A 27,883-nucleotide genomic window follows, 5' to 3' on the forward strand; every position below is an offset into this window, starting at 1 on the left:
TTTCCTGTAACTTCTACACCTAACTCACTTTGAAATTAATGGAATACACAGAAACCAATTCCTATACCTGCACCTCTATGGAGATTTTAGAGGAACATTTGTGAAATTATGTATTGGCATCCAACAACCCCTGAAGTTCTTTTCCACGAATTGCAACACCCAGCGTTCTTGGTGGGATTTGAGACGTTCCGGATGAACTTGTAGAAGCATGAGAAATTCTATCCCGTAAGCGTCTTTTGAGAACTGGAGTGGAAAAATCAAAAGTAGCTAAGAGAGTTTGCAGCTTGTTTTCTCCCCTGCCATGAGATAAATTAAAATAGACACAGTGAAAGAGCAGCAGGGAGGGCTAAAGGGGTGGGGAAGACAAGCAGAAGGCACTAGTGTTTAATTTGGAATGTATAGCACTAAGGCATGGAAAGAAGATAGAGGCGCTACATAGATAACCATGTTTGGAATTGAAATCCAAGAAGCAAAGGCTAGAACGGGAAGAGAGAGCAGCCAAACATTTGCCACTTAACATAACTCTTGAGAACTAGATTACAGAGTATTGTTTGTGAATACTGCACAGTTTGTTCTCAGATACACTTTATCACTAAAAGAGTATTTTTACATACAGGAGGAGGAGTTCATGGTTACAACTAAAAGCAATAAATTAAGAGGCCAAAAAGTATTTAAATAAGCATCTTTATAATATGATATACAACCATACATTTTACAATGCAATACAATACAATACAGAGTGATATGGTGGCCTAGTAGTGAAGGCGCTCACCTCCCATTTGGAAGGTTGAGAGTTTAATTCTAAGTCATGGCAAATATTTCTCTCCTGGGGCACAAGGAAAAAATATCTCCTGCGAACTCCGTGTGACATCAGGAAGGGCTCCCAACCAGTAAACTCTCAGTTTCATCCGGTCGTTTTGACTCTGCCTCAAATTAAGGGATTATAGGATTGTAAAAAGGGAGTTTTATACAATAATACATAAGATGCAGACAGCTGGGATACTTAAGAGAATAGCAGCAGAAAATCAGAATAGGTAAGGACAATTCCTTTTCTGAACTTGAAGCTGGTTTCTGCCACCCCAACTAATTTGACTAAAATCAGAAGATTTGTCTTTAATTAATTGAGAATACATTAAATAAAGCAGGTAAGAAATTTGGTATCCAATTTACCTTATATTCAGAGTTGTCTTCCACTTGGGAAAATATCAGCTATAGAAACAAAATATAGTCTTTATAGTACTTTCTAGATTTGCTGGCTCCCTTGTTTTGTGAAATACTTTGAACCTATTCCTTGCAACATGGGTCCAGAAATAGAGACAAAGTTTGTGAATGTGCTGCATCTTGATACCGTTGCATTGCATACCTTTTTCTTTCTTTCTTTACTCTTCAGTATGCATTCTTCTCTCTCTCATTCTAAATCTAATTTTGGATTAAGTCTAATCCAAGCAAGGGTATTAGTAACTGGGGTTGAAGCACTGTGGCACAATACAAAAGGAACAATTCTCCCTACTTCTAAAGTGGACAATTTTTGTCAAATCTCTTCTGTGCTCAGTGGAAAGTTTGTCATTGTTGTTTAACTTTATGACAATTGCTTTGGGATGGTACCAGGGTATTTTTTTTTTTTAATGCAGTGAGATGAAGTGACATTTAGTGAAACGGTTGATGTGATAGTACATGGAAGCTGTAAGGTCTGGATGGGAGCCAACAGGCTCAAGCTCAACCTCAACAAGACCAAGTGGTTGGTTGCCGATCAATTTCCGGTCACAATTCAAAGTGTTGGTTATGACCTATAAAGCCCTTCATGGCATCGGACCAGAATATCTCTGGGACCGCCTTCTGTCGCATGAATCCCAGCGACCGATTAGGTCCCACAGAGTTGGCCTTCTCCGGGTCCCGTTGACTAAACAATGTCGTTTGGCGGGACCCAGGAGAAGAGCCTTCTCTGTGGCGGCCCGGACCCTCTGGAACCAGCTCCCCCCGAAGATCAGAACTGCCCCCACCCTCCTTGCCTTTCGTAAAGTTCTTAAGACCCATCTCTGCCATCAGGCATGGGGGAAATGAGACATCTCCCCCGGGCCTATACAGTTTATACATGGTATGTTTGTGTGTATGCTTGCTTTTAATAATGGGGTTTTTAGTGTTTTTTAAAAAAATTATTAGATTTGTTCTTACATTGTCTTTGTTGTTGTTGTGAGCCGCCCCGAGTCTGTGGAGAGGGACGGCATATAAATCTAATAAATAATAATAATAATAATAATAATAATAATAATAATAATAATAATGTGGCTCTGGGCATTTCCTTCTAAGGACCATTTCATCTGTCCGTTCATTGTTCGGGGATGGGTCTGGGGACATTAACCTCCTCAGAAAGGGCCTGCAACTTGGGAGTCCTTCTAGAGCCACAGCTGAGCCTTGATCACCATCTCGAGTCTTCGGAGAGGGGCGGCATACAAATCCAAATAATAAATCTCTTGTCTGTGGCTAGGGGGACCTTTGCCCAGGTTCGCCTGTTGTACCAATTGCAGCCCTATTTGGACCAGGAGGCTCTGTGCACGGTCACTCAGGCCCTGATCACCTCCTGTCTTGTTCATTGCAATGTGCTCTACAATGCGCTTTGCCGTTGAAGAATGTCTGGGGACTGCAGATAGTTCAGAATGCAGCCGTGTGAGCTGTCAGGGGTGTACCTCGGTACACCCATCTAACACCAATGCTCTATGCACTGCACTGTCTGTCAATTAGACTCTGGTCACAATTCAAGGTGTTGGTTATTATCTGGGGTCTGTGAATGTTAACATCTATTCAAGGCCGAACTGTGTTTGACTTGTATGTAAGTGTGTGTGATTGGGTAGTTTGCTTTGGTTTTTATTATGAGGTTTCTGTTGTTTAATTATTTGATTATTTGTAACATTGTATTGCAATATTTATTGTTGTAAGCTGCCCTCAGTCCCACGGGACTGGGCGGCATAGAAGTCAATTAAATTAAATTTATATGTCATGCTAATCTTTTTCAGCTATTCCACTTATGCAAACTTTTACTTACCAATTTATTTACTGTGATTTAAAGGAAATTGCAAACTATTCTGGGGGGAAATTAAAACAGTAGTGTTATACCCACTGCATTTATTGGGTGAATTTTGATAAAACCAAAATTCATCAGCACTTGGTAAGATTTTAAACCCATTGAAATCTCCATGTTTGTCCTATCCATAGTAGTACATCCTCCTTATCAATCCCACTGAAAAGTCATAAGCACCCGTTTCATCAAATATATCCAAATACATATTATCTTAATATTTTGAAATTGCTTGGCAGTATGAGTCAAAACAACAAGAATATAAACATAAATATTTCCTTTTTGAATGGTTTTATGAATCACATGCTCTCTTCAGAATATGAGCAACTGGAAAGAGTTTAGTCTTACAATTGTGAATAGAACAAGAAAGTTTTAAACAATGAAAATAAAATAGCTCAAAATGTTTTTATATAATTTATTAAAATCTTTTTAAAAGATTAAAGTATTATAAAGTATTATAAAGAAGAAAAAGAGAAAGCAAGTAAAGAGAAAGCAAAAAGTACCCCCCAAAAAGAAATAAAAGTTGTACCAAATTTTGGGGGGAAAGATACATAGAAGTAGCTTTAAATGTTGTTCACATATTTAACTTCTGTCTACGTTTTAAAACTTCTGTCTAATACTTTTTGTCTATAATCTATCCTGGCTAATCATGAAAACTATAAATTAAAACTATAAATCTATTATAGTTTATAGTTATAAAACTATAAATCGCAAGTTTCCTCCTGCATTTTTATGCAAAAAGTTCATAAGAGGTTTCCAGAATGGCAAAATGTAGTGTGTCTTTTCTGTAATCAAAGAAGTTAATCAAGGTAGTCCTCAGGAAATAATGGCATTTAGGACTAGAATTTCCATCATCTGTCTATTTCTGCCTATCTGGTTGCTTTATACTCCATTACCTCTGTAGGGTGAGGAGAGCATAGGGGCACAGGGCAGCAGCGCCATTTGGATGATATGGAAAATGGAACACTGAGTAGCAGGGAGCTACAGCCATGGCAAATGGAGTGCAAGGTGCAGGGTTGGTAGGCTGAGCAGAGCACAAGGCAGCAGGGCTGGCAAGATGAACCACGTATAGGGTGGCATTCATAGCTGGGGCTTTGCACTGTGGGGATACAGTTGCAGGTTGTGGCATGGGGCTTGAGGTAGCACTCCTTGATAGTGGCGCTAGGCTGAAGTAGAAGCCTGGAAGCAGGGGCAGTTGGCTGAGATTGCTGAGAAGTGTGGCCACTTGGTCAGCCGCCAGTGCTGCTGCCATGATCAGTCTCTTCCCTATATAACACTTTGGCCTCCTGAAATTCAGCAGATCTCTACTAAAGTCCATTTTATATTACTTCAGATTGGTGGCTAGGAATAACTGTCTTAAGTTCAAGAGATTCCAGTAAAATGTTAGGCAATTCTTAATGGTGGGAGAAGGTGGTCAAATCTTCTTTGCTTGTTCTACTAGAAACAGAAGAGAATGTTTTAATTTGTATTTTTGCATTAAACAAGGGGCTGGACTTGATGACTTAAATGGCCTTTTCCAAACCCTTCATGCTTTTAAATTAAGATGTGAGCAATTCTTCTGCCACTTTAATAGTCTTCAGGAAACTGAACAAAACTCAATCCATGCAGACAAATTTAACTGTATTCAGACCAAATTGCTTTATTGCTTGCATTCATAATATTTTATGTACAGGAAAGAAACAATCCTCTATTTAAATTAGAACTTTAAATACTAAGAATAATTTATTATGACAATTTTCCATATCCAAAGAATAGATTAAGGCAATATATTGTTGTGGTTTTAAAACTTATTTTAAATATTTTTCTCCATCTTCTCATAAAAAATACATCAAAAATACATCAGTTGTGGAAGTACTTTCCAATTATCCACAGTAAATCACCTAAAGAAAAAAGGAAAATATATATATAAGTAAAATTTGACTAACTACTGTATATACTACTAAAACTCTCATTCCTGTAAGTTTTAATTGGAAAAAACAGTGCTTCATAGGCCAACAATTTTGGAACCATTTAAGATACATCAAATGGGTTAACTTGTAGAATGCATCCCAAATCCAGGACCCATGATTCTCATGGAATTAAATTTGGCAATTTTTACAAAACATTTTATAACATCAAATTTATTATAAAAATTTATGGTATGATTCAAAATTTATGTACAGAACTTTTTGCTAATTGCCAAAAGAAATCATAAAAAATTCTGATTCTTATGTATATTTGTATATGTTCAAACTCGAATAAGTCCTATTGTCCAGATTTACCTGTACCTACTTTGCTTCTGTTTAAACTATTCCTGTTATCTTCTACACGCTATATGTATGTATGTATGTATGTATGTATGTATGTTTGTATGTATGTATGTATGTATGTATGTATGTATGTATACTAATCTTCCTTCCTTTTCATTATCAGCAAAAATATGTTACACTTATATAGTTGACTATAAAAAGTTTATCTGCCTTGGAATAGGGCCCCTAGTGAGGCTGAGAGGCAAAAAGGAAGCTGTATGATGCTCTCATATACCAGGGTGTATATATATACCTAGAAGGGTATGGCTGACTGACGAAAACTAAAAAGCTTGAAATAGATCTATATCAGTCTCCCTTTATTTCTTTGCAAGTTTGGAAATATATACATATTCAAGATAGAAACATAGAAACATGGAAGTCTGACGGCAGAAAAAGACCCCATGGTCCATCTAGTCTGCCCTTATACTATTTTCTGTATTTTATCTTAGGGTGGATATATGTTTATCCCAGGCATGTTTAAATTCAGTTACTGTGGATTTATCTACCACGTCTGCTGGAAGTTTGTTCCAAGGATCTACTACTCTTTCAGTAAAATAATATTTTCTCATGTTGCTTTTGATCTTACCCCCAACTAACTTCAGATTGTGTCCCCTTGTTCTTGTGTTCACTTTCCTATTAAAAACACTTCCCTCCTGGACCTTATTTAACCCTTTAATATATTTAAATGTTTCGATCATGTCCCCCCTTTTCCTTCTGTCCTCCAGACTATACAGATTGAGTTCATTAAGTCTTTCCTGATACGTTTTATACTTAAGACCTTCCACCATTCTTGTAGCCCGTCTTTGGACCCGTTCAATTTTGTCAATATCTTTTTGTAGGTGAGGTCTCCAGAACTGAACACAGTATTCCAAATGTGGTCTCACCAGCATTCTATATAGCGGGATCATAATCTCCCTCTTCCTGCTTGTTATACCTCTAGCTATGCAGCCAAGCATCCTACTTGCTTTCCCTACCGCCTGACTGCACTGTTCACCCATTTTGAGACCGTCAGAAATCACTACCCCTAAATCCTTTTCTTTTGAAGTTTTTGCTAACACAGAACTGCCAATACAATACTCAGATTGAGGATTCCTTTTCCCTAAGTGCATTATTTTACATTTGGAAACATTAAACTGCAGTTTCCATTGCTTTGACCATTTATCTAGTAAAGCTAAATCATTTACCATATTGCAGACGCCTCCAGGAATATCAACCCTATTGCACACTTTAGAGTCATCGGCAAATAGGCAAACCTTCCCTACCAAACCTTCCCCTATGTCACTCACAAACATATTAAAAAGAATAGGACCCAGAACAGACCCTTGTGGCACACCGCTTGTAACCTGACTCTGCTCAGAATACTCGCCATTAACAATAACTCTCTGATGTCTACGCTTCAGCCAGCTGCAAATCCATTGAACTATCCAGGGATTAAGTCCAATCTTCACTAATTTATCTATCAGCTCTTTATGTGGAACTGTATCAAAGGCTTTGCTGAAGTCCAGGTAGGCAATATCCACGGCACCACCTTCATCCAACACCTTTGTGACATAGTCAAAGAAATCAATGAGATTAGTCTGACATGATTTGCCTTCAGTAAAGCCATGCTGATTTGGGTCCAATAAGTTATTGTTTTTTAGGTGCTGATTTATCCTCTTTTTGAGTAGAGTCTCCATCATTTTGACTACAACTGATGTCAAGCTAACTGGCCTGTAGTTACCAGCTTCTTCTCTACTGCCCTTCTTGTGGATAGGCACAACACTGGCCATTCTCCAATCCTCAGGAACATCTCCTGTTAACAAGGATTGGTTAAACAAATCAGTCAGGGGGGTAGCAATGACAGATCTGAGTTCTTTAAGAACTCTGGGGTGGATGGACCGTTGAAACTTACCTGAACTGTCTTCTCGATGCACTGCAAGGAGAGTCCAGGATGGGTAATTCTCAATCTGATTGGTCGGGACTGAGTTTAATTTAAATATTAGGGAGGCACCGCCCCCTTAGCCCTCCAGTCTAAAAGAAACGAAGGAGCAGTAAAACTAACAAACTTTATTAAAACATGCAAGATAACCAGAAATATCAGAAAGCAAACACAACCTTCCAACAGTAACCCCGGTCCCGAATTCGGGCGGGTCTGGACTCTCCTTGCAGTGCATCGAGAAGACCGTTCAGGTAAGTTTCAACGGTCCTTCTCCAATGCACTTGCAAGGAGAGTCCAGGATGGGATATACCCAAGATATTAACCAAGGGAGGGAGAAGGTCGGACCGGGGGCTCTGAAAAGGAACACACCCGCTGTAAAACCCTCCTCCCAAAAGCTGCTTCCGCGGAAGCAAAGGAGTCAATTCGATAGTGTCTGACAAAAGAGGACGGAGCCGCCCAAGTGGCCGCCCTACAAATGTCTTCTAGTGAAGCCTGGGTCCTCCAGGCTGCTGTAGTAGCCGTACTGCGTGTGGAATGTCCAGTAAGTCCCTGTGGAACAGGTGATCCCTTAGATCGGTAAGCCTCCCTGATGCAATCACACAACCAACGGCTTATTGTCCTAGAAGAGACCCTGGTGCCCAAAGTTCTAGTTGCAAAGGAGACGAATAAGGCCTCTGAAATCCTGAATTCCTGAGTCCTGCGGATATAAATCTTCAAAGCTCGTCGCACATCGAGCTTATGCCACCGCAGCTCCGAAGGGTGAGTCCCATGGCTACAGAAGTCTGGTAACACTATCTCCTGTGCCCTGTGAAAGGTAGAGTTGATTTTAGGAAGAAAGGCTGGGTCCAGTCTCAATACAACTCTATCAGGGTGAAACCTACAGAGGTCCTCTCTGGTAGAGAAAGCTGCAATCTCAGAGACCCTCCTGGCAGATGTGATCGCCACCAAGAAGGCAGTCTTGAGTGTTAACATTCTGAGCGATATATGGCGAAACGGTTCGAATGGAGGACCCGTTAAGGCATGAAGTACCAACGACAAATCCCAGGAAGGGAACCGATGTATCGGTGGTGGCCTGATGTTGGCGGCCCCTTTCAGGAAATCCCTGATCCAAGGATGTCTGGCGAGGGAACGGTAACTGTCTCCACCTATGATTGTGGATAAAGCGGCCACATGACGGCGCAAGGCGTTAGGCGCGAGTCCTTTTTCTAGGCCTGACTGAAGAAAGCTTAAGACCAAGGGAGGGGAAGCCTTTTGTGGATCCACCTCCCGCTCCTCACAGAACCTGGAAAAGGAAGCCCAGGTTGCCTGGTAAATTCGTCTTGTCGAAGGTCTGCGAGCGGCCTGAATTGTGTCGATAACTGTATCTGGCAAATTTTGACGTTTTAGATGTTGCCGCTCAATCTCCACACGGTCAGCTGCCACCACTGAGGCTCTGGGTGGGATATCGAGCCCTGGGAGAGGGAGATCTGGTGATCCGGAATCCTCCAGGGGGGTGACACTGACAGTTGCATCAAATCCGCAAACCAAATGCGGCGAGGCCAGTAAGGAGCCAGCAACAGCACCTCCGCTCATTGTTCCAGAATCTTCCGCATTACCCTGGGAATGATGGAGATCGGTGGAAATGCGTACAGAAGTCCTGGTGGCCACTGTATTCGAAGGGCGTCTACCCCTTCCACGCCCGGGGTCGGGAAGCGGGAGAAGAAACGTGGGAGCTGAGAGTTGCTTCGAGTAGCAAACAGGTCCAAGAGTGGCATCCCAAACCTTCGAACAATGTCCAGAAACACTGCGGGATCCAGCTGCCACTCCCCTGGATCCAAGGTCTCCCGGCTCAGCCAGTCCGCCCACACATTCTCCACCCCCGAGATGTGCTCCGCTGACAGGGAAGCAAGATTGGCCTCCGCCCACCTGAGCAGGGACTCCGACTCCCTCATCAGTCGTCGAGACCGTGTCCCCCCTTGTCTGTTGATGTGAGACCGGGTGGAGACGTTGTCGGTCCGAACGAGGACATGTTGACCCCTTACCAGGTCTGCGAAACTGAGGACAGCCAGGGAAACCGCCTTCAACTCCAGGAAGTTGATGTTCACCTCCCTCAGGTCCGATGGATCCCAAAGGCCCTGGGTCAAATTCGAGGAAAGATGGGCTCCCCACCCAGTCAAACTGGCGTCTGTTGTCACCGTGAGAAGGTAACGTTCCAGAAAGAGGGAACCCCTTGTTAGAGCTGGGGATACCCACCACCGTAAGGACCGTCGAACCTTTGAGTCGAGATGTACTTGTAGGTGGGAATGGCTGATCTTCCTTCTCTGGAATGGCAACAGGAACCATTGGAGAGGTCTTAGGTGATACCTGGCCCATGGAATGACGTCGATACATGAAACCAGTGTACCGAGAAGCTTGGACAGGAAGGAGAGTCTGGGGTATCGCTGTGATGCCAAGCCCCAAACGAGCTCCCTGATGGTGGACTGCCTCACCTGGGACACGAAGACAAGGCCCCTCCTGGAATCTATGCTGGTTCCCAGGTGAGCTAGTCGAGTCGTGGGAGTCAAGTGGCTTTTGTCGAAGTTGACCGAAAAGCCATGATCCTGAAGCGTCTGGATGGTGAGATGTAAGTCCTGAAATGCCAGGTCTCTTGTCCTGGACAGAATCACGATGTCGTCTAGATAGGCCATCAGGCGTACCGATTGCTGCCGGAGACCGGCCGTCAGGACATCCAGCAGCTTCGTGAAGGATCTTGGGGCCGATGAAAGCCCGAAAGGCATGGCCCTGTACTGAAAATGGGCCCCATCTAGGCTGAAACGCAGATATTGACGGTGAGGCGGAAAAATGGGGACGTGGAGGTAGGCCTCCTTTAGGTCTATGGATGTCATGTAGTCCCCCTGCCGGATGGCAGCCAGAATGGAACGCAGCGAATGCATTCTGAACCTCCTGTACTTTACATAGAGGTTCAGCCTCCGAAGGTTCAGTATGAGACGGGCCCCTCCTGAGGACTTCGGGACCAAGAAAATTGCGGAGTAGAACCCCATACCCTGTTGAGGTAGAGGGACCTCCTCGATTGCTCCTATCTCCAACAGGTGAGACACCTCTTGGTAGAGGAGCCTCTTCTTGGAAATGTCCAGGGGGGCACGACAAGGCAGATAGCGGCAAGGTGGAGGGCGAAGAAACTCGATCTGCAGACCTTGTGAGACCGTGGCAGTCGCCCATGGGTCCGATGAGGTGTTTGTCCAGACGTCTGAGAAATGGATTAGCCTGCCGCCCAAAGGAGTATCCATAGGAAAGTCATTTGGTCTTCCTGAACCCCCTGCTGGAACCTCTAAAGGGGCGGCGGCCCTGGAAGGATCCGCGATCAAATTGCGGGTTCCTGTCCGAACGAAAGGAACCCTGACCAAAGGATCCTGAAAAGTAGGACCTCGACCTCTGGTTGTTGGCCGAGGTGGGGTCATTCCGAAAGGGCTGCCTCCGTTGGCAGGGGGTAAAGCGCCTTCCTTGCTTTTTGCTGGAGCTGGGCATAACCTTTTCCTCGTCCCTGTCCTCCACCAATACATCGTCCAAGATCTCTCCAAAGAGCTTCTTGCCCTTGAACGGTGAAGAAGCAAGGGCCCATTTAGATTTTACGTCGGCCTGCCAATTCCGCAACCAGATGAGTCTGCGGGAGGCGACCGACGAGGCCATTGCTCTAGATGCAAACTTAGCGGCATTAACTGTTGCATCTGCGGAAAATTCTGTGGCCGCCAGGAGTTTGTTCAGGTCCTGGCGCAGCCTCGCATCTTGAGGATCAACTCTGGACTGTATCTCTTTTATCCAGAGGAGCGTAGCTCGATTAAAGAAAGAGGCCGCAGAAGCAGCCCTCACAGGCCAAGCTGACATCTGATGAGCCCTGCGAATGACATTGTCCGCCCTCTTGTCCTCAGCCCTTAATCCCTCCTGAGACTCCGAAGGAACAAGGGCATTCGAGACCAGGCTGGTTACTGGCTTGTCCACTATAGGTAGCTCCAAGAGATCCTCCATGGCCTGGTCAAAGGTGTAGAAGCGCTTGTCCAGGTTAGACGGGCCCTGGGGTGTCGCAGGGTTCTCCCATGGGCGCTGTACTGTCTCCAGGAACAAGTGGGATGATGGGACATTGACAGTCTCCTGCTGTGGAAACACAAACAAGCCCCCTGCAGGCTGACCCAGTGCCGAAGGAGCCCCCTGACCTCCCTCTCCCGCCTGGTCAATGGTCATTTTTGCTTTGTTCAGCAAAGTCCTGAAGAGGGAGGACTTGAACAGACCGGGCAACGCAGGTAGGTCAGGTGGTTGTTCATCTCCGGATAAGTCATCCTCCGCCTCGCTGAACTCATCCCTGGAAAAGTCATCCTCATCTTTGGACTCCAGCATGGATTGAGTGGCTGGAGCTATCCAGGGGTCCCTGAACCTCGGTGGAGTAGGATCTGCTGGCAGCTGCTGTTGTTGAGCCACACTAGCCTGCCACTGAGTGTATGCACTGACAATCAAGTCCTGCAGGGCCTGGGGCATACTCTGCCAGGCATCCTGCGCAGTGCGTAAGCCAGCTGCCGTGGGGGTGAATGTGGCTGCTTGTGACTGCCCACCTTGTGGATGGATAGGCTGTGGAGCAGCGAATGTGCAGGGCCACGTAGCTTGTCTTCCAAATGCGAGGGTCTCTGGCCTGGAAGAAATGGAGGATTGGAAAGGCCTCTCTGGTGACCAATCCCTTTCAGAGGCCGAGCCTACAACCCCTGGAGTGAAAATGGGGGAGACTGGCGGGGGGATGGCACCGAGAGGCTGGGCAGTAGAAGCAGAAGATCTCTGGGAGGCCTCTAACTGTTTTTCAAGCGCCTTGATGCGCTTTTCCGCTTCTCTGAGAGAAGCCCCTTGGGAGGGTTTGGATTTGGAAGCCCTCTCCTTGGGGGTACTGGGCCTGTTGGCACTGGCCTCCTCCCCGGCCTGGACTGCTTGATCAGCCATGGATCCAAAAACAACTCACAATTAGCACTGCGAAGAGTAAAGAGACGTCTCTGCTCACACACCACCGACAAGAGACACAAGGACAGGGCAGAAATGCGCCTGCGTGTCTCCGAGCAGAGATAGGCCTTCAGCAAGCTGAGCCAATGAGGGAAGTCCCCTCGCCGGCGCTCGGGAGGGGGCAGCCTGACGAGAGCAATAACGGCCTGCTGCCATGGCAACTGCTGATACATTTGGGCGCGAAGCAGAGCTCTCGGCCGATATGCCTCCAAAATGGCCACCGGGCCGTTGCCCCGGCAACCCTGGATACAATTGCGCGCGTCAGGAGCAGCCCGGCTCACTGCGGCCTCCCAACATGGCCGCTGGGCCGTTGCTATGGAAATGGGCGGGAAGCCAAGCTCTCCCGCCCTCCGACTGTCTCTCTCTCGGCGGCTCCCCACTGAGGCCTCGCCGACGCCGATCGCTCCTCTCAGCTGACAGTCGGGTTCGCAGCGCTAAATCAAGATAGCGCGGAGCGGTGGGGGGGAGCGCTTGTAAAGCCCTTCACGGAGGCCCCTGTCCGAAATGACAGGCGGCCTTGTGACCTATTCGCCACGGGAGGGGCGGACCCCCCCGAGGCGTCAGTCACCCCCTCGGCTACCGGGCGCTACCACGGAGGCAGACAGCCCGGGGGCTCTCTCTGTCTCCCACAGGCCCTTTTCACAATGTGGGGAGAATCACAGAGGAGCAGCAGCTGGCAGGGCAAACCCTCTGGAGATTTCAACCCTGGCTGCCCGAGGAAATCCAGTCCCCCTGCTGCACCTGAAAGACAAAAGCAAAAGAGAAAAAAATTAGTAGTAAATTTTATTAATAAAAACTCATTTTTAACAAAAAGAGAAAGGAGAACAAACTCAAAGTCCCTTTTACTGCGACTGAGTTTTTAGACTGGAGGGCTAAGGGGGCGGTGCCTCCCTAATATTTAAATTAAACTCAGTCCCGACCAATCAGATTGAGAATTACCCATCCTGGACTCTCCTTGCAAGTGCATTGGAGAAGCCATCTGGACCCATTGCCTTATTTATCTTTAATCGTTCAAGTTCTTCTAAGACATCGGCTTCTAAGATCACGGGAGCTGAATCCGTACAGCTGGAAGCAATGCTATATCCCTCTATAGTATTATTTTGTAAGGTGTCTTTTGAGAAAACTGAACAGAAGTAGCTATTGAAATGGTCAGTGATCTCCTTATTCCCATTAATGCATGTATTATTCCCGGTACTAAGCTTCGTGATGCCGCAGTTTTTCTTCTTCTTATCACTAATATATCTGAAGAAGGTTTTATCCCCCTTCTTTACAGATTTGGCAATTTCTTCCTCTTTTGAGGCTTTAGCAGCAAGATGAATCTTTAGTTATTGTTCATAGAAAAAATGCTTTTGAACATTTAATTAAATAGCATACCTTCCTTTCCAAACTAACCCTCCAGATTTTAAAGGAATATAAAAATTCTTGAAGTGTTTTTGTCAAATATTTAATGTTTTATTACCATTCTTACAAATCTTGCAAAGTTTATTCAGTTTTGCTACTAGCGAGTATTACTCCTTGTATCTGCCCTGTTTCCAACTAGTAGAAATAGAACAGATTAAATGTAAGGAGTTATTTTATCCATAAATTAGGTTATCTATATGTCTGGAGAAATTAAAAAGTTTTAGGCTTAAAAAGGAAAATAAGAAAAATAGTTGGAAAATATGATTAAAAGAAGGAAAACTATTTCATTTCACTGCAGCAAAACAGTTATTTTTTATTTTCAAACTAAAATTAAAAATTTCAAAACGAATTTTAATGACAAACCAGAAACAGAAAGAAAATACATTATACATATTACAGATTATGCATGTTTCACATCCATAAAAGTTTCTATACTCACAAGTGCAATGGTAATGGCTAGGAAACTACATTTTCACATATTTTTTGATTAAGTTATGTTTTGGTAAATAGCAATTTAGTAACCTACCTATGAAAGATTCCAATATGTGACTCATCCTTTTCATATCTTAAAACCCAAAGCTCTCATGCATTCTTTGTGAGCTTCGATAAGATGGCCACAGTTTTCTTCTCCTTTTTCGATGATGCTGCAACACAAGATTTCACCTTTAAGTGATTTCACAAATGAAAGCCTTAACAAAGTTGATAAGCACTGGATTTCAGCTCTGACTAGCTGTAATACTCCTAAGTTACCAAGTTGTTCTCCTTCCCTTATCCAAGTCATTTGATATAGTCAGATTTTATTCTAATTGCTTTATTGGCAAATATAAAACACTGATGACAAGGTTGCATTCTCTCCCCTTTCTTATTCCACCTTTATGTTTAAATAGGAAGCTAGATCCTGAAGAATCAAAAATCAGAGTAAAAATTGGAGGAAGAAATATCAACAATCTTCAATATGCTGATGATACAACTCTCCTCCCATCTGATCAAGAAAATCAAAGAAATAAGAATTCTGGTCTCTTTCTAAACATCAAAACACTAACCAGAGCATAGAACTCAAAAAAGTAGTGCAAGATTGGAAGATGTGAAGCCCATAAAATTGACAAGAGGCGGACACGACCGAATGGATAACATCATCATCATCACTAGCAAAAAAAAAAAAAAAAGCAGAAGCATGTTAAGACTTGAAGAGAGAGACTGGTACAGGAGAAGAGGGGCTTCTTGTTCCTTTTTGAGGGGAGGGGGGCTCTTTTTCCACCTACAAAAATGTGGGGGAAAATTTCACCCAATTATATGTGACATTGAATAAAATACAATTCAACCCCAGTGAAATTGAAGAACTCAATAACATCTGAATGACAATGTTAATTTTTATACTTTCCTTGAACAATGTATGCAAGATGGGCTTACTTGTTGAGTAGGTCTACATAATCCTGAACAAAAGTACATTACACTAAACTAATTTGTTTGTCAGCAGCAAATCTGTTTTATCAGACAGATCTGATTTTGGATACTGATGCATTAAATTGCTTCCAAGATTCACCAACAATGTATTTATATAGGCTTGTCTTTGAAGATGGTTCAGAATATTCCATTGGATAAAAAAAATCTTGCTACTTCAATATTGATGCAAGCCATTAGACCAAAACATATAGAAGTGATAGTTGCAATTGCTATGGGGACCTGTTTAAACCCAATTTATGGATTACTTATAGGACCATCTGTCCCTAATTATCTCTATCCTATTCAGCAGAAGAGGCATGATGTAGGTGCCATCATTCATGGAGGATTGATTGACAGATCCCAGCAACAGCCTTTCCTGCCACGAGATCCGCCTTTTGTAACAATATCTCCTTAGATTAGCCCCATCTCTCTACTGACCTTCTGTAAGGCCCTGGAAGCTGGATGCCCAGGCATGGAGCCCCTGGGCATGTGATAGAGTCCATTTCCTGGCTATTGTGATACAGTATTGTTTTATGATGCTCAGCTACTGTGTTTTATTTTTTATACTGTGTATTTTATCTTATTGTGAGGTGTCTTGTCACATATGTAAGATAAATGGCTTCATAAATTGAATAAAAAAACAAACAAACTTGAAAAACTCAATCTGTTTGATGTTTGGAATATTTTCTTGGGAGCTACCAATGAACACCTCAAAATAGCTGACACAGAGCTATACTGATTTACACTTAGGCATGGTTGCTCACAAAGGCCTCATTTTAAATAGAACATTTCACATTCAATTGATTTTCCCCATTATACAGAATTCTTGTTATATGCAGTAGTTGCATTCTATAAAGTTGCTGTGAATGCTGAATTAGTGAAGACCAACTAGTAACATGTTGAGTAACTCAAATTTGTGTTCCTTGACATATTTTCAAAAGCATCATAAGTACTGATTTTGCAAATACAGTTTAGTGAGGTGATAAATTTGCAATATGGAACTTATAAATAACAAAAATCAACTGTAAAATAATTTTCAATATTAACCTGGGCCATCCCAACAATATATGGATTTTTATTTTTAAAAACATACACATATACACAGAAATAATACCCAGAATCATTATACAGTTCTAGATTTCTAAAATGAATAAAACTAATTTAACCTGAAGAAATTTAAGATCTGGAAGCAAGTTGTATTAAACAGCAGAAGAGAGAATGTGGCTTGAGTTTTGAAGAAAGAAAATGAAGCAAACAATGTCAAAGGGGTTTACAGCTGCTCACAACACTTTAACAAATTGTTATCCAAAGTGACGTTATTGTTTATAAAGCAGCACAGTAGTGCCCTACAGTCCAAAAAGCAAAACAATGCAAACATTAATGATGCTGAGGGATAAGGGGAAATATATCTAATTTTGCCACCTCCTCCTAAAATTTTAAAATGGGAAATTTCTTCCTAGAACAGTGGCCCCTAACCTTTTGGGCACCAGGGACCAGTTCCAGAGAGAAAGATTTTTCCATAGACTGGCTGCCAGATTGCGCAATTTGCATCCTGTGGATGAGGCTTTGCTTGTTTGCATGGACTGGTTGCTGGCATGCTCCGGACAGGGGCTAGTCCATGGACTGGAGGTTAAGAACTCTTGTTCTAGAACACCACTAAAACTGAAAAAAATAAAAGGATGGATAGAAGGATGGAGGGATGGACTGACAGAGATGTAGATGCAGATGTTGATATATAGATATGTTTCTTAACCACTTTTGAAAATAATGGGTGGTAGCTGCCTTCCTTTTTCCAGAGGAGATTAAAAAGAGATAATTCTGCATCTATCAAGTTTCTTTCTCCAGAGTGAGAGGTGTTGGACAGTGAGAAGACAGATGATTTAATTCCATTAATTTTTAAGCTGGCCATTGTTGAAATTACAGTAACCAGTTTCTGTTCAGGAAAATAGAGACCTTATTCTGGTTAAAGGGAAATAAAACCACTAGTACGACTGCTTCAGGAAAGATTGGGAGACTTCCGCAGTTTTTCAGGAAGAGGTTAAAATCTGGGTTCATATAGAAAAGAGACTGAACAGCCAGCCTCCTGCCTCAGCTTCTTTCCGTGATTATCCTCTGATTTGGTTGTGAGCAAAAATGGCATTGACACACAGATTCACCAAACTTCCAGAAGCAGGGTATCTCCTTGCTGTCTTTATGCTCTTCAGGGTGGTGATTACAGTATTGTGCAAGACACTCACAAAACATTTGCAAAGCAGAAATGTAGCCTTCAAATGCTGTTATCAAAAACCTGAGGGGGTTCAAGACATATTAACACGTGCAGGGACAAACTCATCTACCCAGGGCTAGGTTTATTTGAGTTTAAATTTGAGCCAAGTTAAGCTATAGAATGCTTTACTTTAAAACTGTTTTTTTATTTTTAGAAAACAATTGCTTTAGTAAAAATCTTTTTTAAACTAGGTATTAAAAATTGTGAGAATCTACCCTTTTATTTTAAATATATGGTAAAATGAATTGAAACAATATTAAGCTAGATAATTTCAAAACTGTAATCAAGTTCCCCCTGAGACTTGTAAGTTTTAGATTTAAAGAATAACTTCAGTATATTTGAATAAGACTTACCTAGTCCCTGCTTGTGCAGAGTTTTCAGTAAATTAGGTTGTTATATTCAAGTTAAAGCACATTTAGCAAGTTTTTAATAGTAATCAGGTGGTAAAGCTCCATATTAAAACTAATTTGGCAGTTCAATAATTAGCCACTTCATACTCTATGATTGAAGCTACAGGATATAACTAAATAGAAAGTGCCATAATTATTCTTTTTATTATTATTTATTAGACTTGTATGCCGCCCTTCTCCAAAGACTCTGAATAATAAATTTCAACAATTATTATTATTATTATTATTATTATTATTATTATTATTATTTGTTTCCCAAGAATTCCCTTTCAACAAATCATTTGTACTAGCACTGGCAGGGCTTCATTTAAATTTTTTTGAAAACCGAGTTTAAAATTTAACTTAATTTATTTGATTTATAAGCATCCCAACTCCTGCCGTAAATATTTCAGGAATATTTAACAAGAGTCTTTCAAGTTTAGAGCTGTTCTATTTTCTGATTATCACCACTTCTAACCAGGAAGAAATAACGCGTTCATTTTAGAACAAGAAGCGGGACTATTTTTACGACATAGTGGAGAAACAGCACACCTCTGTTACTCCAGCAACGGGGAAGCGCTTTCCCCTATCAGGGAACAACCGGGACAAACTTTCTACTAGCCATTTCCCGACGATGGTCCAGTCTGGAAGAAGTGCATAAAAACACCCGGGGGGGGGGAGGAGGATTTGCTTCGGCGGTTTGGCTAGTTCTGTAACCGTTTGCCGACGCGCAAAACTGTCCACCGCTTCCGCAAGTCACGCGAGCTCCCTCGTTCACCCACGTGCCCTTTCTTCCATAGCCCCCCCTCCTCCCCTCCCCCCGTTACCCACCAAGCGTCGCGCGCCTGCTTCGTCTCGGGGCAGGCACAACAGGGCTTCAGTGAAGGCGGCGGCTTTTGCTCCGCCTGAGCCGGGGCTTGGAGACCCGCCGGATCGCAGGAGGCCAGGTTCGACATCCCTTTTACTTGGCGCATGCGCACAAGCTGCCGGGACTCAGGCCTACGAGGAAGGTCAAGTCTGGGATTTCCGCCGTCGCCACTAGATTATAATACTCCCCGCCCTCGTTTGTGACGTCACATCTCCAATGTTCTATACAGTACAGTACTGTAAACCGTGAACCGTGCAAGAATAATCCAAGATCGAGCACAGGATGGAGAACTTTCTTAACGCGGCGATGCCCCTTTTGATGGAGGACGAGGCATTGAAAATACCGATCAACTTTTTTACGGCAGACTATGTCTAACAATCCCCGAAATAGCCGAAGTGCAAATAAATTCTTTTAGTTTTTTAGTTTTAAGATGGATATTCCTTTTGTATTTCCCCCCATTTTTCCCTACTTTTTTCCCCTTTCATTCTCTAAGGATCTGTCAACTAGGATCAGGTGGACTTTCGACCTTCTGTACAGTTTCAAATACCAGCTTCGTTTTATTCATTTTGCATTCTTGAAATATTCGCTTTCGTTGAGGTAAAATGCCCGTAAAGCTCTGCTAGGTGGCAGCAGAATGTTATAAGCAACGTCGAATCTGAACAGAACAGAAGACAATCCCGGGACACAGGGCGTAAACACCAAACAAAACACAGAGGAGGATTTAAAGTTGGCACATCCGTGAAGTCACAAAAGTTGGACCTGAAGTAAATTCGTCCATCAACCATGCGCGTAGATGTTTTATACACAAATGGCTCGTTATTAGACTGGAATTGATAATAACCTGAGGCTTCTCAAGTTTTTCCGGGTGACTTTTATTTATTTATTTGTTAGAGTTGGAAGGGATCTTGCAGGTCATCTAATCCAACCCCCTGCTCAAGCAGGAAACCCAGGAGTAAGGCAAAATTGGCATGTGGACTTCAACTCCCAGAATTCCTGAGCTAGCATGACTGGCTTAGGACTTCTGGGAGTTGAAGTCCACAAGTCATAGAAGAGTTAACTGCCTACCCCTGGCCTATACCATATGCAGAGGTGAGCTGCTAAGGTGGTACGGTGACGTGTGCTCGCCCCCGCGGCTCTGAGGGCTAGCGGAGCCCAGCGCAATGATGCTACTGCACCTGGGCAGGTAACGAAATCGCGCGCGTCCGCACGCGATTTCGTTACCTGCCCAGGTGCAGTAGCATCATTGCGCTGGGCTCCGCTAGCCCTCAGAGCCGCGGGGGCGAGCACACGTCACCGCACCATCTTAACAGTACCACCTTAGCAGCCCACCTCTGACCATACGTGACTAGTTTTGAGTTTTCGAGAGAAATATATTCTTAATATATTTCTTAATATATATATGCTGTATATTCTTAATTTATTTTTCCCAGAAATATATTCTTAATGGAAATGTTCCTTTCTTAACTCGCCCAAGTGTGAAAGAGGAGCCTTGTCGATACCGACGCGTCAGGAAAAAGACTCCCCAAGTTACTTCAGCGGCGGATTGATTTGCGCTCCAACTCCAGATCACGAGGCACTTTTGGTTCGGCTTCTCTGTTGCCGTGGAAACGGTTGCTGTGTGGACGGCGCCGGCAACTTCCCGAAGCGGTGGCAGCAGGGACCGAGGTGGCCGCAAGATGAATCAAACGGTGACCGTTGTCCAGCCGCTGGACCGCACGGGGATGCGGTACCGCAGGAAGATGGCTCCCAACCGGGCTTTTGATTTCCTTTATGGTAATTGAGGAGACGCTGAGGGCTTGCCTTTTGCATAGCGGCCGGGGGGATATTGATTTCTCGGGAACCGAAGAGACCGCTGAGCTCACAAGCCAGCCAGCCGATTTTACTCCCCTGTGTGAACTAATTCTGTGGTTCGGTGTATTGATGACTAACAAAATTGAATTGGGCATCCTGATTAAACTAAGCATAGGTATAAACGTCCTGAAATCAGAGTCACTGATAATTGGTAGTTATAAAATGACTACTTCAGTTAGTTAATGACTACTTAGTTCAGGGGTAAGCAAAGTTGGCTCTTCTATGACTTGTGGACTTCAACTCCCAGAATTCCTGAGCTAATCATGATAGCTCAGGAATTCTGGGAGTTGAAGTCCACTGATAGAAGAGCCAACTTTGCCTACCCCTGACTTAGTTAATGATTAGTTAATGACTACTTCACCTTCAACTGCAGCACTACACGAGCATGTAATAGATTCAAACTCAATGTAAACTGCTCATAACTCGACTGCAGAAAATACGACTGTAGCAACAAAGTGATCAATGCCTGGAATGCACTACTTGACTGTGGTTTCTAACCCAGACCCCAAAAACTTTAACCTTAGACTGTCTACAGTCAATTTCTCCCCGTTTCTAAGAGGTCTGTAAGGGACGTGCATAAGCGCACCACTATGTCTACAATCCGTCTTTCCTATTGTCCTATTGTCATCTTTATTATTAGTTTTTATTTATGTTTATACAAATTACTAAACTACTATCCTAGTATACATGTTTGACAAATAAAACAAATAAATATATAAAATAAAAATAAAATCCAGCTCAACACCATAGAGTCCCACCGAGAACCTGTATAGTACAAGAGAAAGAACAGTTGTGATTTGTATGGAAACAGGACCAGAATTACCATAGTGTGGACGTTTCAGCCCATCATAGGTATATTATATCCTAAATTTTCCTATTACAAGTAATCCACAACTTGCAATCATTTGCTTGTGACTGTTCACAGTTACAATAGTAACATTGAAAAAAAGTGTCTTGTGACACATTTATAACCACTGCTGTGTCTTCATGGTCATGTGATCAAAATGTGGATAAGGTTAAGTTTAATTGAATTTGTATGCCGCTCTCTCCGAGGACTTGGGCGGCTCACAGTATATATATAAGACAAACAGTACAATAGATCCAATTAATACAATTAAAAAACTTTTAAAAATTCTAAAAACTTTAAAAACATTCATTAATATTCCCCCAATAAATTATGCCAAAAACACTCGTTGGTCAGGGGGAAGATCTAATGACCCCAGGCCTGGCGACAAAGATGAGTTTTTAAATTCTTTTGGAAGGCAAGGAGGGTCGGGACAGTGCGAATTTCTGGGGAGAGCTGATTCCAGAGGGCCGGGGCCCACACAGAGAAGGCTCTTCCCCTAGGTCCCGTCAACTGGCATTGTTTGGTTGACAGGACCCTGAGGAGACCAACTCCATGAGACCTCACCAGACCCTGTGATTCGTGCGGCAGAAGGCGGTCTCAGAGATAATCTGGTCCTGGGTACTTGGCAAGTGCCATGTATTTATGACACTTGGGCTGTCCTAGGGTCATGCTATCAATCATTATTCGTAATGTTCCCAGCTGGCTTTCAACAAGCAATGGCAGTGTGGGGAAGCGAGATTCACTTAGAGATTGCATGATTCACTTAACTGTAGCACAAAAAATCATAAAATGGGGCAAAACTCACTTAACTGTTTTGCTTAGCAATGAAAATTTGGGGCTCAATTGTGGACATAAGTTAAGGACTACTTGTATTGTAATTGTTATAAACAATTCACACTCAAAATTAATTTATGTGATAGGCACTGATCATTAAAAATAAAAAAATCATTTAAAAATTGAATAAATAAATAAATAAATTTGCACTTTATATGATCGTTCTGGATATCATAATTATAATTTATTTGATTGTGAGTTGTACTTCTTAAAACATGTTTCCATGACAAACTGAATTACATTTTTTTCATCCTAATATTCTGATTTTTCTACTTTTGGCTTTATAACTTTGAATTCATTTGCAAATACTTACCTATAGAGTAATTTTAACTTATGTTTTGTATGCATTATGCTTTTGCATTTCTCTATTTCACCTCATTCATAAAAAGACAAGTACGGTAAATGCAAATAAAAGCTACTGAGAATTCCTGAAGAATCATCATAATTAATTTTCCATACTTATTTCTTACATCAGTGATGGCGAACTTTTTTTTCCTCAGGTGCCGAAAGGGCATGCGTGCACCATATCGCGCATGTGCGAGTGCCCACACCCATAATTCAGTGCCTGGAAAGGGTGAAAAGAGCTTTCCCCCATCCCCCCAGAGGCTCTCTGGAGGCCAGAAATGGCCTGTTTCCCACCCGTGCCATAGGTTCTCCATCACTGTACTACAGTATGCAAGATAGTTTCATCTTGAAATTAAATTCAAAACCATATTAGAAAGGATATAACCTATGAATAAATACATGCTTAACAGGATTGACTAGTACAATATATTTTGTTAAATTTATTAAAGTATTTCCATTTCTGCATCTGCATTTTAGATCCATTGTATGAGCTATCAAGTGAAAAAGATCACGCACAGGCAAATGTCCAAGCTCATCTTATTCATGATGAAATGGTAGGTGATTATAGTCTAAAACTATTTCTCAGAGTACTTATATTTCTGTGAAAAATAACCTGTTGCTAGGTATTTGAAATTTATTTCATAGGAAATACAGTGGTCCCTCGACTTGCGCGTTCTCGATTAGCGCGAAACGCTGCAACGCGGTTTTTCAAAAAATATTATTTAAAAAAATAAAATATTAAAAAATAAATTTTTTTTTATAAAATATTAAAAAATAAATTTTTTTTTATTCTGTTCCCTGAATGGAGACCGCCGGCCGCTCAATCGGGCCGGCAGGGAACAGAATGGAGCCTTCCGCGGCGGGGCTGGTAAGGGGGGGAGCCGAGGGGGGAGCCGAGCCCAGCCCCGTGCCATTCGCTTTCCTCCCGCCGGCAACCGACTGATCGTGGGCTCCTTCGCAACCTCGGAGAGCTTCCTGGTTTTCGTGAGCTTTCATGCCCCGGAAGCTCTCCGAGGTTGCGAAGGAGCCCACAATCAGTCTCGGCTGCGGGTGGGAGGAAGGCGAATCCCCCGTGGGCTCCGTTACATCTTCCGCTGCCAGCCAGGCCATGCTGGCGGCAGCGGAACAATCGCTGGCTGTCAACTTTTCTTTTTAAAACTGGGCAGGAGCTGACTTGCCTCCCCAGTGCTAAAAAGAAAAGTTGACAGCCAGCGCCACGCCTGGCTCGACTTCCCTGGCTGCTTGGCCGGGGAGGCTCGGCCGAAAGCGGCTGGAGCGGCAGAGCCGAGCACGCCTTCCGCCCGGGAAGTCCTGCCCCTTCATCCCCACCCCTCGCCCCTGTGGTCGGCGGGGATGAAAGGGCAGGACTCCCTGGGTGGAAGGCGTGCTCGGCTCTGCCGCTCCAGCCGCTTTCGGCCGAGCCTCCCCGGCCAAGCAGCCAGGGAAGTCGAGCCAGGCGTGGCGGCGGCAGCGCTGCTTCTCCGGTCGCCCGGTCCTCTCCTGCCTCCTGCGCCGATGTTCCCCGCTGCGACGGAAGGCAGTCGCTTGGCTAGGGAGGCTCGGCCGAAAGCGGCTGGAGCGGCAGAGCCGAGCACGCCTTCCACCCAGGGAGTCCTGCCCTTTCATCCCCGCCGACCACAGGGGCGAGGGGTGGGGATGAAGGGGCAGGACTTCCCGGGAGGAAGGCGTGCTCGGCTCTGCCGCTCCAGCCGCTTTCGGCCGAGCCTCCCTAGCCAAGCGACTGCCTTCCGTCGCAGCGGGGAACATCGGCGCAGGAGGCAGGAGAGGACCGGGCGACCGGAGAAGCAGCGCTGCCGCCGCCACGCCTGGCTCGACTTCCCTGGCTGCTTGGCCGGGGAGGCTCGGCCGAAAGCGGCTGGAGCGGCAGAGCCGAGCATGCCTTCCGCCCGGGAAGTCCTGCCCCTTCATCCCCACCCCTCGCCCCTGTGGCCGGCTCATCCAGGGGGGCGTGTGTGGACTGGCAAGCGGCAAGCGGGAAGACCAAGGGAAGGTTCCTTCAGCCGCCCAACACCTGATCCGCTCCGCAGCGCGGCAGCAGCGAGGAGCCGAAGATGGGGTTTCCCCTTTGCCTTTACCCCATCTTCGGCTCCTCGCTGCTTCCGCGCTGCGGAGCAGATCAGCTGTTGGGTGGCTGAAGGAATCTTCCCTTGGTCTTCCCCGCCGCCCACACGCAAATTCCACCATCTGCGCATGTGCGGCCATGAAAAAAATGGCGCACATGCGCAGATGGTAGTTTTACTTCCACATCCAATATAACGCGGAAATCGGTTAGCGCGGGAGGTCTTGGAACGTAACCCCCGCGCTAACCGAGAGATCACTGTATAACTTTAAAAAGAAAGCATAGTTTCTACCAGTGGTGGGTTGCTACCAGTGTGGTAGGCGATTCTGCACCGGAAGCGGATGCCAGATTGCGCAATTTGCAAGCAACCGCTCCAGTGCCGGTCCTGTGGGCGCTGCTATCTTTTCCCTTGAATTTTTGGTCTTTTTTGCTTCCTGTGCATGCGCAGAAACAAAATCTTGCAAGGGGATGCTCATGCGTGAGGGATTTCAGCAATTTTTTGCTTCCTGCACATGCACGGAAGCAAAATCATGTTGAGCACACTCGCACATGTGCATGAGAATTCCTATGCTGCATGCGCAGCGCACCAATAGCAGGTAAGAGGAATCCGTCCCTGGTTTCCATCTATATCTACACATGTAGATATAGGTAGAAACTATGGTTTCTTTATAGATTGTTGCATGGTTTCTTTGAATAAGTTTGAGATGCTTATATAAACAGAAATTTCCAACCTTTTTAGTACAGAGCAATGTATTAATCCTCAATTTAGAACAGTTCATTTAGTGACCATTCAAACTTACATTGGCACTGAAAAAAATGACTTTTGACCATTATTCACACTTACGGCATTGCGGCATCCCCATGGTCACATGATCAAAATTTAGACACTCGGCAACTGAATCATATTTATGATAATCTCAGTGCCCAGGGGTGATGTGATCATCTTTTGCAAGCTTCTAACAAGCAAAGTCAGTGAGAAAGCCAAATTGACTCAATAAGTTACTAACTTAACAACTGCAATCATACACTTAACAATTGTGGCATGAAATGTCATAAAATGTGGCAAAATTCACTTAACAATTGTCTTGTTAAGCAACAGAAATTTTGGACTCAGTTGTGATTGTAAGCCGAGGTGCCTGAATAGTGGAATATATTTGTGTGTGTGTGTAGGTATAGGTATATCTAAGTTAAATATAAAACTATTAATTATCCATGACTAATAAAATTCTTCAATAATTTTTAAACATTACATATACAGTAGAGCAAAAATTTAAATTTGACAATTTTAAAGGTACTAATTGGTATAGTTTTAGTTTACTTGTAATATTTTACTAGAGAGAAAATTCTATTTTCACAAGCAGTTATTTCTGTCTGGAAGGTGTGGTAAATTTTGTAATTGTCAGTGTTTCAAGTAACACCCCCAATGAAAGAAAACTCAGAGGCTTGTGTTTCCTCAAGGTTCCATTTTAGTAGAGATATCCTGTTGCCACACCTGGGAAAACCCGAACCTGAAAGCTTCTGAGTTTTCCCCACCAAAAGAAAGTCCAGGTCCCCACCCCAGCACCAACATGTCCATCACATTATCCAATCAAAGCACTGTCTCAACTGGAGATACTTCCCAGTCACACCCTTCCAGGTGCAGGGCAGAGTGGCCTTGACTCTCGAAGAAATGTTATTTTAAAATGTTATTTTTAATGTTGTTTTGACTACATATCTCCCCAGCTCCATGCAATCCCCCTTCCCAGTTTCCCACAGCACCAAATGCGACAGGCCTGAAAATCCAAGACCCAGAAATGATTTTCAGGACTGACAGGACTGACAGTTGAATACTTTAGTTCTTTGAACAGGCTGAGAATAAACAAGTTCAAAAACAAAACAACACAGAAAAAATGAGTCCAAGTGTTAATATTTTTTTTATATAAATGACTTAAAACAAATAAATTGTTAAAAAGTTTGACAATTATCATATGAAGAATTAAGATTCTCGACAAATGTATATTTTGTTTTATGTTCACTGAGAACATTTGCACCAAAGACAAATTCTTTTGTGTCCAATCAAACTTGGCCAATAAAGTATTCTAATTCATATTTATATGTGTATATCCTAATTTCCATATTTTTAAGAGTATAAGACACACCTTTTTCCTCCCTAAAAGAGGCTAAAAATTTGGGTGTTTCTTATACTCTGAATGTAGCTTTTTTTGAAGCTTTTTTTCAGCCCTAACTAGCTGCTAACGATCTTCTCAGCTCTTATCTTGCAAGCTTTCATTGTTACTCTCTGCAAAGACTGTTTTTCAAGCCCCAAGTCTTTGCTCTACTTGCTTCTCTCCAGCCCTAACCAAGTGCTAACTATGTTCCCAGCTCTTGCCAGTTTGCAAGCTCTTTCATTGTTACTCTCTCCAAATAACAGTTTTTTAAAGCCATAACCAGGGAATAAAATAATGTGCCGAAGTTTTTTTCTCTATTTTCCTCCCCCAAAATTAAGGTGCGTCTTATAATCCAGTGTGTCTTATACGCTGAAAAATACAGTATATTTGTGTGAAAAAATAATTATATACAAATACAAATATAATTCTATTTATGGTAATTGTCAAACTTTCAAAAACTCTATTTGTTTTAAGTCATTTATATGAAGAAAATATTAATACTTGGGCTTTCATGTTTGAAGATGCCGAAGACATCGTCATGGATAGGATTCATTGGAAGAAACCTGATGCTCTATGTGCTTCATGCAAAAGGAACTAATGATGATGATGAATTATATTTGTATTTAAGCCTTAGATATAACATAATAATAAGTAATGTTGCATTTCTGTCTTTTCATATAAAAAGAGGAAAGTACCAGAATTTAAAACCATGTTTAGTAATTTGATTCACTATCCATCGTACTTTGTGCAATTAGAAGAAAAAAACCCTGTTCCTCCATTCATTGATCGAAGATGGAGAGGAAAGGTACAGCAACGCTTTCAGACTTTTCAGCAGCTTGTGGTGTAAGTGTCCTTATATTTTATATTAGTTAAATTGTGATTCATTTGCAGTTGTTGACAGTTTCAATGTACAGGGACTCAGGATACTGTTAGCGGATGTTACAGCCATGAAGTCTGCAGTTCAAATTTGATTTGAGAAATGCTATCTCTGCAATGAGCAACTGTTAAATCGTGAAAAACAGATCAGTTGAGAAAAGCTACTGTATATAAATGTGGCCCAGCTACAAAAGTTCCTAGTATATAAGAAAAACAGTTTGAAAAAGCTTCAACCTTGTCATTT

General features: G+C 43.1%; 2 protein-coding genes across 6 annotated transcripts in view; one reads left to right on the top strand and one right to left on the bottom strand.

Annotated features, from left to right (window-relative positions):
• Positions 1-4,686: 4,686 nt before the first annotated feature.
• COX17 (cytochrome c oxidase copper chaperone COX17) lies at positions 4,687-18,814 on the bottom strand. The gene is made up of 3 exons (XM_070741917.1): positions 18,623-18,814; positions 14,220-14,337; positions 4,687-4,953 (listed from the first exon to the last, which is right to left on the bottom strand). Exons 1-2 carry the CDS (start codon positions 18,763-18,765, stop codon positions 14,253-14,255), a joined length of 228 nt encoding a protein of 75 aa, XP_070598018.1. The 5' UTR covers positions 18,766-18,814; the 3' UTR covers positions 4,687-4,953; positions 14,220-14,252.
• Positions 18,815-20,132: 1,318 nt separating this feature from the next.
• Positions 20,133-27,883, top strand: part of CFAP91 (cilia and flagella associated protein 91) — a 514,242-nt gene continuing 506,491 nt past the window's right edge. For all 5 annotated transcript variants that reach the window (XM_070741900.1, XM_070741895.1, XM_070741897.1 and 2 more), the window contains exons 1-3: positions 20,133-20,432; positions 23,014-23,090; positions 27,449-27,606. In XM_070741900.1, coding sequence (XP_070598001.1) covers positions 20,336-20,432; positions 23,014-23,090; positions 27,449-27,606 — 332 coding nt within the window. In that variant the 5' untranslated portion in view covers positions 20,133-20,335. The remainder of the gene's footprint in view (positions 20,433-23,013; positions 23,091-27,448; positions 27,607-27,883) is intronic.

This window comes from Erythrolamprus reginae, chromosome 2 (assembly GCF_031021105.1).
Source record: "Erythrolamprus reginae isolate rEryReg1 chromosome 2, rEryReg1.hap1, whole genome shotgun sequence".
Classification (NCBI taxonomy): Eukaryota; Metazoa; Chordata; class Lepidosauria; order Squamata; family Dipsadidae; genus Erythrolamprus; species Erythrolamprus reginae.

What these genes read in the sequence shown, in the direction of transcription:
- COX17 (XM_070741917.1), bottom strand. Translation starts at nt 18,765, where the DNA reads ATGCGCCAAGTAAAAGGGATGTCGAACCTGGCCTCCTGCGATCCGGCG. An exon ending in AAGCAGGCGCGCGACGCTTG is followed by an intron (nt 14,338 to 18,622) that starts GTGGGTAACGGG and finishes CTTGTGTTGCAG; the next exon opens with CATCATCGAAAAAGGAGAAG.